Raw genomic sequence first — 12,890 nt, 5'->3', positions numbered from 1 at the left:
TCAATGCAAATGAACAATCATTTTTGTAACTCATCCACTCCCAGGACAACTCTAGCTCTGTGCCTGCTTGAAAGGAAAGGCAGCTTGGAGCAACTAAGCGGTGAGGCTTTTTAAATGAGCCTTGGCTAGTGACTGATGTGGACACCGCCAGCCGCAAGTCACTGAGTCTAGCAGCCCTTCACTGCAGAGCTGGACATCCCCCCTGCACCAGCGGGACCGCTGCAGAGCCACCTTGCATTGCCGCTGCCCTACCTCTGAGGTTTGATGATGAAAATCACTCCTCTCCAGACATGTAACTTTCTGAAACATTCACCATCCAGCATGGGGTCTGGTGTGCGAGAAGGGGAGCAACAGGGAATGGCAATGAGGTATGAGGCACCTTATTACCAAAGTGACGCACGTGATCAGATGTCTGTGTGAAGGACAAGGAGCCGCAAGAGCTCAACAGCTCATGCTCTCTGCCTTGCCTCTGCCGCAGCCTCCCACTCCAGTGATGGTTGCAGAGTGCTGATGGGGCAACTCACACTCCTGTTACAGGCAAACCCAAGGCAAGTCCTGGTTTCAGACCCCTCACAAGAATGTACGAGCAGATGGGAGAAGGAACAGAAGCTTTTTATGCAGTGGGAAAATATGGCGTTTATGTAAGTGATAAAATATGCCGTCTTTCTAGGCTCTTCAGGTGGATGAAACCTTCAGATTCGAATCCTGCCCTTCTCCTCTTCCAAGTTAAAAAGCCGGAACTAGACTTTCAAGCCAAAAGATGAGAATCTCAGCCTGAAGCAAAGTGCCAAAAATAACACCAATGCCGGCACAGGGAGCGTCAGCACCTCGTAAAGACACTGCGGAAAATGGCAGCAAGGCCACCACAGCTGTCAGCCAGCACTGGAGCAGGGCAGGGGTCACTGGGGAGGGGGTGTCAAACAGCCCTGGGGCAGTACCTAGGCACGGCTGGAGCTGGAATCAGCAGAAGTGAGGGAGGGCTACATTTCTGAACCTGAAAGGAAGATGCTTCATTAGGGACTAATTTAATTTATGTCAGCATGGGAACAGACACCACCCTCGCATCGCCCACACGCACTGATCTTACCAGAAGGCCAAGACGGAATTAGAGGATGTGATTCGGTTATTCTGTTCGTCCAGCGAGGCAGATGCACACACAGGCTATTTTCCAAGGAATTTCAAAGAGGGAGTTGAGTGACAGCCATCCTGAAGACACTCGCTGAATGGCCTGGCTACCAAGAGATACGCACCACAGCCTCTCTACTGCAACACTGGCACCTGACGAGGAGCCGAAACAGTGCCTGAACACAGCCAAGAGGACCCCAAGCCCACTCTGAAATGCCTTTTCCTTAGTACTGTAGTTATTTCAAGGGCCTTTTGCATCAGCTAAGTAGGGGAAGATATCCCTCCGAGATTTCCCTTTCTCCTTCCATAGCAACACCACTCCCACTGGGGCAGATGATGTTGTCTTCCAGTCACTTCCATGTTTCCACCTTTTTCAGGATGGCAAAATGATGCCCTGCGTGATCTCCACCAGAAATATACCCCTACCCACAGCGCACTTATTAAAAGACATGAGCAGACAGAATCAGAGACTTTTGGAAAAAAGGGGGGGAAAGAAAAAAAAAAAGGAAGTTGGTAATTTTTTAATGAAATGCCTGCAGATAATCACCACCAGCACCATCTCTGACATCACGGGGGGAAGACACTCCAGCACATACTGTCTCAGAAAGAGGGAGAGTTACAAGCCACTCACTGTTTGTGCATTTTCCTGCTAAGCCGCAGCAGCACAGAGCTCAGGCCAGGTTATCCACACATGGTAACGCTACCTCCACGCTGTAAGCAGCCCATCATCAGAGCACTCTCCCTGCCTGCAGCCAGTGGTCAGGACAGCGTGTTCCATCACAGGTAAACAGGGATGAGGTAGGGAGAAATGCCATGGGCTGTAACGTCATCTTGCAGGAAAAGATGTTGCCTGGAAGTTTCCTCAGAGAGCAATGCAGGGGAACAGAGTACTTCCCCATTTCAGATTTGCAGGCAAAAAACAGTGGCAACTGCTGGCCTCCACCCCACCCCACACACCCTACCAGCCTACCCAGCCACACACCCCCTCCTACCCACATGTTGTCCCATGCCATTGCTCCAGCCAGAACTGCAAATGCCCTCTACTACCCAAAAGCACATCACCAGGGCTCTGGTTTTGCCCAGTAACTGAATCCAAGCCCAAGCTTTTGCATCGGGCAAGTCAAACACCTTGGTGCAAACCACTCCAGCACGCAGCCAGTACTGAACTGGAACTAACTGTTCACAACCAGAGAAACTCTGCTGACTTCCCTCCTGTCCCCAGACCCCATACCACTGAAACCACAGGCAGTCAGCAGCATATCCTCCAAGGACCAGGATTAAGTCTGGGTTGCTACAACTGTCTCTCAGAATCACTCGATCTGTCTCTCCAAGGATGCTGACTCCAAACACACATGGATTAAATGTGAACGGAAGCTATTATGGCCTCCAACCATCTGCCTTTCCCAGCAGGGGTGGCTTCTAAAACACCAGCCCTTGCAGCCAGAGTATTTTTAGCAATACTCATTCAAGGCTATTTTATTAAACCAGTCTATGAACAGCAGCATTTCAAGTTGTGTTTCCTACATGGCTCAGCCCCCCTGCCCTGGGAGGGGGATTTCCAGGAGAGGAACGGAGCAGGAACCTAGTGGACAAAATCAACTGCTCCCAAGTGTGATCCACCTGTGTTTGCAAGGTGACATTTCATACAGGTGGAGACTCCAACTTGATTTGTTCCCACAGCAGAGGCATTCCAAAGCTTTCCTCCATGCTGGGATTCTCCAGTGACCAGTATGAGTCAAACTCTCACTGCAGCCTTTCCCTCTGAGACAGGCTCCAACAGAGTCCCTCTGCTCTATGCAAACACTTATTTCCATGAAATCTGTAGAAACTTGACAGCTTGGAGACTTCTGTTGCATTTGGTTGAAATTGGCCAACCAGTGCATAAACTACTGGGGGGGGAGGAGGGGGAGAAAGTCTGACAGACAGCAGGATTGCATAAGGCTGGTTTCCATAGGAAACCAGGCTAAAAGACATGTCTCAGTTTAACTGTGTCTGCACTGGGAGGGGTTTAATTACTTCAACTGCAGCAGTACTCTTAGAACAACAGGACTGTCTAGCACAAGCCAGTTTTCCAGTTTCCCAGGAAATTGCTTCCTTCCTCAGGAAAACTGGAAGTGAGGTGGCTGTAGACAGTGGAGACAAAACATGCAGCTCACAGCTGCCCACTATGCTGAGTGCCCAGAGCAGAAGGACAAGGTGACCTCCAGCCACAGAATGGTCTCTGCTAGACCTGGCAGCTCTGACTCGACTGTCCCCAGCCAGCCACCCTCTGCTGCAGGTCTCCCACCCTACCAGGCAAAAGGATCCCACAAGCCCTTTCAATCCACTCAAAAATCAGGCAGAAGAGGCGATGACAGCGGCCAGTGCTCTCTCAACTGCCTTTGCCCAAAAATCACAGAGCATCAAGCGATGGCATCCCCTCTGCAGAAGTGAGAAATAACATGGGATAAGTAGTTGCTTTGCAGTCAGGTACGTGCAGAAGAAAACACCTCTCTGTGACCAAAAGATCAGATCCTCAAGTCATTTTCCATGAAATCATATAAGCTTGCAAGCAGGGAAGGAGTCCAGCTGCAGCAAACACCAGCTGGGAAAATTAACATTGTTTGCTAAAATAAACTTTTAAATACAAGGCTGCAACCATCACTTCCTGTCTTGAACGAATAAATGGCTGCCTGTTTAATCATCATTTTTGCTTGGTTTCTAAAGCAAAGGGAGTACACTCTTCCATCAGATGCTTCCGTTCAAGCCTTCCCCACCGACCTGGGGACCCACCGCTTGAATTCAAGCGAAGAGAGAAAATAAATTTGTTATCCAAAGTTCTCTGCACTCTTCCACAATAAGAAAGAAAAGTAGTGACCAGGAAGGCATGTGAAACATGAGTTAAATCCAAAGCATAAAAATAATTTTCATTAGCCAAAAGCAGACCGCCAGGCAGTGCACACGCACTGCTAGCTGAGAAGCACACGTACTGCTCTGAAGGAGTCACCGAAGGTGCAGGGTTTTGCCCAGCAGGTGCTCTGAAAAAGAACTGGGGTTAGCGCAGCAGGGAAGAAGGTTTAGCAGTCAAAAGATACAAATCCATGAGAAACTAAAGGAATTTATTCCACTACCCTGTAAAGAAAAAGATTTATTCTCTGCTCACCAAACCTGAATAGCCCAGAAACACCACGATGCTTCCAGTGAACAAGCTAGGCAATCTCAACACACAACATCCAGGACCAGCATCCTTATGACAGGCTTTAAACATTTAAAAGCCAGCACAAGCAGCTCATTCGTCTCTAGCAAGTATTATTGAAAGGATCACAATAATCGGCCTATAAAGCCTGATGCCAATTACTCAATAGGAAAATTGGCTTCGGAGCAGCAGTGCTTATTTTGCCAGACATCAGCTGGGAAACCAAATAATCGTATTCACAAGAGCTACAAAATCAAGGAGCCCACTTAGGTTAACATTCTGTTGGTTGTTTGCACCTTACAACTTCCATTATGGGGCACTCAAACTTTCCCGAGCTGCTCTTGAATTTTAGAAAAGAGGGGAGAAAAACCTACCCTGAAACTGCTAAAGCACTTTTGCTTTTTTATTTAAGTTTGGTAGAAGATACCAGCACGTGTTTTGAGGGTAGTGCCACTCTTTCCTTCAGAATGCCTTCCCTCCCCTCACAGCTCATCCCGAAACAACCCTCCTGGGGCTTCAGGACTGCCCATGACACATCGAGACTTCTGCAGTCAGCTAAAAGGGAGATGCCAAAAGGACCAAGCCCCGATCCCCACCACCAGCGTTACAAGGGATGAGAATCATTCTTTCAGACTCTGCCCAAGGCCACTGCGAACAGACAGGTGCAGTAACTCGCCCTCCCCCACGCAGGAGCCACAGTTTCGCAGCTCACCAGCTCCTCGGTGCTAGAACACCACCACAACAGTTATCACCTGCGTCTCCAGGCCTCTGCGAGACACTTGGTACCATCTCAGTTGGTCGCAACTCTGAACAAGGCTGGACTCCAGCAGGCAAGTGTGCCAAACTCAGTGTGGGCAACTGGTGTTCAAAAGAGAAGAGCTGTGTACCCAGCTCTCTTGCAAAAGGGCTCATTTCAAGACTGCCAGAGGAGGAAGTGGGCCAGGGAGAGCTGATTCAGAGCATGCAAATGCAGGAGGAGCAAGAGACGCAGACAGCTACCAGGAGCAGGCATTGAACAGCTTTGATGGAAGGTCACCGATGCAGTCAAAAGCTCCAGCCTGAGGGCCCAACATCATCCAATGCTATTTCCCGGTGCAATCCCTTCTGCACACTAGCACAGAAGTCAGTTCAGCCCCCATCTAGAACACGCTGCTGACCTATGTGGGCTTTAAAGCTTTTAGAGACAAAATTCACCAGAGCCATAGGGCTACCTCCCCCAAATGGCTCTCTAGCTACCAGAGTGATAATTTGAGTTCAACACTGGCAGGACCTTGCAGCAGTGCCCATTATGAGCAGCAGCTCTGGAGGGTTCACACAGCCCTAAAAGGGGGAACAGGGGAAAAACAAACCCAAACAAACAAGAATGCATTTGTGAAACCACGTACATGGTTGAAAGTTCCAGTTCACGGAGTCAGCACAGAGGGACAAAAGCCACCAAAGGGGAAAGGGGCTATTTCATCACTGCTGCAGAACCTCCATTTCACTGGTCCCTCTCCTTGTAACTGCATTCTTCCCCTAACCTCCGCCTGCGTGTTGTGCCTATGCAGACAGTAACTATACAAGGAGACAAAACAGTCTCTTTATGTGATAGGTTTAATGCTCCACAGGCAAGTAGAGTGTACATAGAAACATACGTGCATCAGGAAAGCAGGAGGACTCTGCACAGAGCTGACAATATGGATGCTGTAATCTCCACCTTGAGCGGACACTCTGATGGTAATTGGTACAACAGAACGGGCTGCGAAAGGCGCTGTGGTACAACTGAAGCTCACTGACAGCTGTAACTGTAGGTAACTTTAACAGCAGCATTCTTGCCATAACGAATCTCCCATAAAAGTTACAAGCAACATGGAGAGTTTATCTTTGGCTTTTACAGTGGCAACTTGCAATGCTTGTTCGCATCCCCCAAGAACACCGCTACCCGAGAACAGAGGATTCACTTTTAAGGCACGCAAGGAGACTGGCAGACACTTCGGAGCTGCAGTAGAAGAAGCAGCGAAATGAGAAGTTCATCAGAGACAGCACAAAGGCTGCAGACTGACCTCAGCAGCCCACCAAAACTCTAAATCTACGTGGCTAGGTACGAAAGAGCAGAGGTGTGCTTTAGATACCTGCACTGGATGTAGACAACACATGATTCACTGGAAACAAAGTCTCAAACTTCCTTTGTACATGTCAAGGAAAGTCAGACCTCATCCTGGGAGTCAAACCTTAGTGTCACATTTAAGCAAGACACAAAAGCACATACAGAATGTGTTCACACATTCCCTCTTCCTGGCTTGGCCCGCCCCTTAGCATGTAGGACGCATGCCCACAGCTGTACCGAGGCCAGCCAGATCAAAAAGCCTACAGAAACCTCTTACACCAGCTAGGGACTGCAGGAGCACAGCTGCGGGCTAACTCCATGACCTACTACCCATGAGGGGGTAGAAGGATCAGTTCAGTGCAGAGTCCTCCACTACCTACCAAGATGACTTCAGCCCCATGGCTTTTTTTGCTGAACCTTTGCTCCCTAAACAGGCTGAAAAAGTGGGGAGTTGCCCTCTGCCTCACTTCTCAAGCTAAAAGCTTTTGGAGGATGCTTGGCAGGGGGCGTCTGTGTGGCAAACCAGGGCTCCTGCCTCACTGCTTTGCACACACTGTCCTACCACAGCACATCCTGAAGTCTAGAAGCGACCTGCTTTTGCCTCTTTTTAGCAGAGCTGCAGAATTTTCTGGGAAAAGTGACATTAAGAGCATCATAACTGCAAAGAAAGGCACTTGACCCAGGGAACAGTAATGATAGTCATCTGCGTGATCTTAATTCTGCTCCTCTGCTGACACATGTTATGACCACAACTAGCGACACGAGCACACCCCATTTTCCTGTAGGATTATGCCCAGTCCTGCACTTGCGGTAGCAAAACAAAAAGGCAACACTGGGTACTCTCCAGGGAAACGAGGCATCTTGCTTTATGCAAGCTCAAAACGCCTGGGCCACTGTGATACCAATCAGAGCCATTAGCTCCCTGGCCTTGTCCAGCGCTAAAGTCTTCATAGGGCACTTAAACAAGGCAAGTGGCTGCCAGAAGAGGAAGAGCAGTTATCTTGTTCATGCAGCACTAGACTAGGACCTATGCTCTAGTCTCAGCTTTGTTGAGGCTAAGGGACTTGCCCAAAGTCACACAGGAAATCTCTGTGGCTCAGTTCTGCATCAGAGAAGGGGTGATAAAATTTCCTGACCTTTCTGGAGGCGGGTACAAGATGTTCAGGTAGCACAGCACCAAAGAAGAGGAGAAAAAAAAGAAGGCAGAAGTACTTGCTACACACCAACTTGAGCTCAGTAAGGATAAGCTGCTTCAAAGAGCAAGGCTGGGAAGACACATCAGTCACCTCCCATGAGCCATAGATATTAAAACAGTGACTCTTGATAAAAATCACTCTAACACGTAACATAAATTGTCCTCTCCAAAATCGTTAAAGAGAAAGGAGCAATCCATTGCCCAGCAACAGCAACAGTCTTCCCCTTTGTCCCAACCCTACAGCCACACAAAAACCTGAAAACTTTTGGTTGCATTCCCCACCTCACAGGATCCAGCCTGAATCAGCAGGAACAGAGACACCCAGCCTCTTTGCTAAGGCTCCACTGTAGATACATGCAATTATGATTGCAATTAAGTTTGAGTCTAGCTACAGGAAACCAGAGGCACTTTCCACAGATCAGAGTGATGTTATTGCCACACTTCACGTGTTTTCATAACACACACAACACGGTGCTCTGAAACTCACTTTTCACTGACCCACTTTCCAGTGAGAAGAAAGTTCATCTTTATTTATCTGGACTTTCTGCTTTTCCTTGCTCACTCACAGGAATGCTGTCTGCATGCTAATGCAAGGGGGGGGAGAGCCAGGGGAACTGGTAGCAATACCATCCACTTCAAATCTGGGACAATCCGGTCCCCTGCTCGCAGGGCATTAAGGCAACACATTCAGGCCCCAAGGAGGAGCACCCAGCCGCCCTCAGATGACTCTTGCCAGCTGACTCACAGCCCAATGCTGACAGGCTCCCTAGACATGACAGAGCTCGGCTGCCACGGGGATAGGAGCATTGCTCCAGGGGAGGCTCTTTAGGCTGGAAAGAGTAAAGGAAGAAAATTTCTGACTACTTTCCCTGCAGTCTCTTCTCAGCCTCATTGTGCATTTCTGTGTGGGACAAGGCCTACGATCTCAGCAAACCACAGCAGTCCTGAAGACACCATCAGGGGGTCCACGGCAGCATGCAGAAGCGCATTTCCCCCAGCCAAGCCACAAGCCATCTCACCTCAAAAGCCTGCTTTGCACTGGCTACCTTTGACTACTCACTCACAGCAGAAACTCCTGCCTGCCCCTGCTCAAAAAAACGAAACTCAAAACCACGTTAGCATCCAAAGGAGGAGGCAGCCCAAACAGCATGCCAGCGGAACTCGGCTCTGTGAGGACGAGTGAGCTTCAGCACTCTGCCCTGATGTCAGGCTCAGCCACAGGTGCTCTCCCAAACAGCTCACCTGGCCACCACCTTTACCCCAGCCAAAGCACGGGTATGCGTACTTCCTCCCAGAGGCAGACAGGAGATCGTACCTTGCCTCGGAGCGGTGCTGGACAAACCATAACAAGTTCTCTCAGAAGCCAAAGAAGATCCCAAGGAAGCAGGCACAGTGAGCGAGTGAGGATATCAGCAGTGACAACCAGCCGCACTATTGGAGCAATCTGGCAAATGCCTTAAGGCTACAGCCCTGCAGAGACTCGTGTCCTAGGTAGCTGCTGTGCTAGTCTTAGTGGCTGCAAGGGCAGATTAAGCTCAAACTCCCCTGCACGCTGCAAACCAATGTGTGCCCAAATTCTCTGGAATACCCATGGTCAGACGCTGGCTTCTATGTGCCCCTGGGGAACAAGTGACAAGTGTTGCTGGTTCAACAAGTGACAGCCACAAGTGTCAGCCAAGCTGAAACCAAAAGCACCCCAACTCTAACCTTCCATTTCTGTTTTTAACACCCCCAGATCAGCAACACAGATTGCTGCTAGGACAGTTACCACAGCTCACCACGAGCCTGCTGCTTCAGTGCTAAGCACAGTGAGGTGTGCCCTGCAGTGGCTAACCCATGCTTTCAGCCATCCCAAACTCCAACCCATTACTGTCGCACAAAGCTCCCCACATGCTGACCCCACGAAGGCCAACACATCAGAATACGGGTTACTGATGCTGACAAACTTCAGATGGCCTCTTTCGGTCTCCTCAAGTTTCCATGCTGTTTTTGGCCTGCCTGTGGCGAAGTTCTTTTGCATGTCAGATCCTCTAAAGGACAGAATATAAAATTTTGCCTGCTTTTTTGACTGCTGAGCACCCCACAGCCTGGCTCTGAAAAGGCCATATGCCAGCTGCCTAGAGGTTAAGAGAAGGATTCCCCCCTCCAGGCATCACGTCCCTATTGACACGGCAGTGCCTGGGCTGTTTTGGACAGGCACTGCCAGATACGATTTACTAAACGCCGGCAGCACATGCAATGCTATTCAAATGGCAGAACTCGTGGCTCTCCTCCTCCAGAGGAGGTCTCAGCCCAGAGCTGTGCTGGACAGAAGAGGTGGCGACATCAAAACATCGCTACAGCACACGGGACACCGAATCCATTTCCAAACCCACCATCTCGATGTCCTTAATGGGAAAACATGAGTTCTGGAATAAGGGAGGAGACGGCACAGTCCTTTGGCCCGGCCAACCCAACCCTCTTCCCCTCGCTTCCCGCCACCGGCAGCCCCTACACCATCAACGGGACACTCACCTTGAGGATCTTCACGACAACCCTCTCGTTGTTGGTGATGTTGATGGCCTCAAAGACCTCGCTGTACTTCCCTCGCCCGAGCTTGCGGACCAGCTGGTAGTCGTCCTGATTGCTGCAGGCACCGAAAGGGGGGGTAGAGGATAACTGACAGGGCAGCAGGCCGGGGATGGGGGAGGGGGCCTCTCCCAGCCCCCCCGCAGCCCCCCCGGGACGCCCCAACACGGCGGGGGACGGGACACGGACACACGACGGGGGACTGGGAACCCGCCCCGAGGGCTAAGGCCCGCGGGAGGGTGCGGGACTGCCGGCGGCCCGAGGAGGGGGGGGGTCCCCGCGGGGCGCTTTACCCCCAGCTCGGGACGTGCGCCTCGTAGTCCCAGTACTCGCGGCTCCTCAGGCTGTTCACCTCGGCGTACACCCGCGCCCGGCTGCCGGCGGCCGGGCCGGGCATGGCGGCGCCGGGCGGCGGCTGCAGGAGGAGGAGGAGGGCGCGGGGCCGGCGCGGGAGGCCGGCGAGGCGGGGCGCGGCGCGCAGGAGGGCGACGGCGGGCGGCGGCAGGGCCAGGCCGGAGCGAGGCGGGGCGGGGCCAGCCCGGGGGCGGCGGGCGCGGGGCCCGCGCGGAGCGTGCCGAGGCCCGGGCCCGGTGCCGGCGGCGGCGGCTGCACCCTGGCCCGGCCCCGAGCGCCGCGCAGCCAACCCGGAAACGGCGCCGCCGCGCGAGGCCCCCACTCGCCGCCGCCCCGTTGCCCGCCGCGCAGCGCCCCCTGGCGGCGCGGAGGCCTGGCCATCCCGCCCCCCGCCGCTCACCCACCTGGCCCCCCCACTCCCCCTCAGCCCTCGGGCAGGTGACTCAAACCTTCCCCATCCCGCCACCCACCCAGCCTCCTCCCGTCCCCATCCCGGCTTCGTCGCACCCCGCCGCCCCCTCGCAGCCTGTCGCAGGCCCCGCCCCCGCCCCCCGCCCAGCCCCGTCCCCCCGCACCCCACCGTCCCCTGCCGCAGCCCCTCGCCGCCCTCTGCCACTCGCCTCCGTGTGCCACGGCCCGGGGGGGGGGCCGGGGACAGGAGGGAGCCCCACCGGCCACGGGATGCCGGCGGCGAGGCCGATCCGAGCCCTCTGCCCCAGTACGGCTGCCAGCCGCCGGCGGCCGGGGACCCTGCCCCAAACCCTGCCCCAAACCCTGCCCCAAACCCTGCCCCGGGACCCTGCCCCGGGACCCTGTCCAGGCAGTTGCTGGTACCTGCTGCTGCAGCCGCCCCGCGCAGCCCATGCCACTGCTCGGTCACCCGCACAGTGAAAATGCGTCCCCCGATGTCCAGGGGGAACCTGCTGCGACCCACTTTGTGCCCGTGGCCTCTGGTCCTGGCACGGGCCGCCACTGGGAAAAGCCTGGTTCCCTCTTCTTCGCTCCCCCCTCCAGTCCCTCATCCACCTTTGTGGTCCTTCACTGGGGTCTCCCCACAGCTCCCTGCCCCTCTTGTGCGGGGGAGCCCAGCACAGGGCACAGCACTCCAGGCCTGGCCCCACCATCGCTGAGCAGCAGGGAAGGGTCCCCTCCCTCCACCTCCTGGCAGTATTTTGCCTAATGCAGCCCAGGACACCATTACTCTTCTTTGTGGTTTAGGTCCAGCTTGGTGTCTGCTAAGACCCTCGGGTCCTTTTCAGCCAAGCTGCTTCCCAGCTGGGTGACCCCCAGCCTGTATCGGTGCCTGGGGCTGTCCCTCCCCTCAGGCAGGACTTCACATGGCTCTTTGCTGGGGAGAACTTCAGCAGGTTCCCACCAGCCCGTCCAGGTCCCTCTGGATAACAGCATGACCCTCTGGACTATCAGCCACACCTCCCGGTTTGGTGTCACCTGCTGAGGGTGCCCTGCCCCACCATCTGGATCATTAATGAAGATGACTCGACTGGCAGAGCCCAGGAGACCATTCACCTTCTTTGCAGCAATGGCACGTTGCTGGCTCACATTCAGCTTCCTGCCCAACAGGACCCCCAGCTCCTTTCCAGAAAAGCCGCTTCCTAACAGGGCTGGACTCAGTATTGACCCCTGGGGTACACCACTAGTGACTGGCCTCCAACTAGACTCTTTGCCACTAACCACCATGCTCCAGGCCAGTTTTCAACCCAGCTCACCCCCTCACCCCCCAGCGCCCAGTGAATCCCAGGAGACCTGCCAGCTCCAGCCCTTCCCCAAGTCCATGCTGTCTGCGTGCACCTGGGTCTCAGCACCAGCCACCAGTCCACGAGGTGACAGAGCAGAGCCTGGAACACAAGCTGCTTGGTCTTACTCTGGCACTGCTCCTGGCTGGCCTCCAAACATCAGCTTAGGCTCAGCAGGAAAGCAGACTGGGCTCCAGGCTGTTTCATGCCAGCTGCCAAGGAGCCTTTCCAGCCATCAGTTCACAGGTCCACCAGGCCACTGATGTCCTTCAAGTGCACTTTCAAGTCAACGCCAAGGCAAGACTGGAGCCTTCAAACAGTGTGTAGATTTTGCACTTCTTGGTATTGCTATTAATGGGAAAAGCAGCACTTGGTAAACCAAAGAGATAAGCCTTAGGCTGCTCTCCCTGATGGAAGTACACGGAGAGATGAGTCTCTTTTCCTTTGGGTGCTAAGAAAGGAAAAGGACCCACAGGGTCCTCAATTCACAGGGCTAAAGCTGATGTGAGTGCTGGGCTTTGAGACTTTGAGGTAACGTAAGGAAACTGTCCCTGGAAAGAAAAGCATGCGGAGTCAACTGTGCACTGCAAAACCCAGCGAGCTTTCCAGGTGCCTGAGACTGAATGATGAGGA

At 53.3% G+C, this 12,890-nt stretch overlaps 1 protein-coding gene across 4 annotated transcripts in view; it reads right to left on the bottom strand.

The window, feature by feature from the left end:
* CSNK2A2 (casein kinase 2 alpha 2) overlaps positions 1-10,899 on the bottom strand; it is a 42,415-nt gene extending 31,516 nt beyond the window's left edge. For 2 of the 4 annotated variants that reach the window (XM_080411014.1, XM_080411015.1), the window contains exons 1-2: positions 10,502-10,899; positions 10,096-10,207 (exon numbers count right to left, since the gene is read on the bottom strand). In XM_080411014.1, coding sequence (XP_080267140.1) covers positions 10,096-10,207; positions 10,502-10,884 — 495 coding nt within the window. In that variant the 5' untranslated portion in view covers positions 10,885-10,899. Of the gene's footprint in view, positions 1-5,052; positions 5,237-10,095; positions 10,208-10,442 lie in introns of those variants that run through there. The other 2 variants (XM_080411016.1, XM_080411017.1) reach the window with 2 other exon arrangements.
* Between the last annotated feature and the right edge of the window lie 1,991 nt (positions 10,900-12,890).

This window comes from Falco punctatus, assembly GCF_963210335.1.
Source record: "Falco punctatus genome assembly, chromosome: 14".
NCBI classification, from domain to species: Eukaryota; Metazoa; Chordata; class Aves; order Falconiformes; family Falconidae; genus Falco; species Falco punctatus.
The sequence above is the reverse complement of the archived record's forward strand: the minus strand, read 5'-3'. Positions and strand labels throughout refer to the sequence as shown.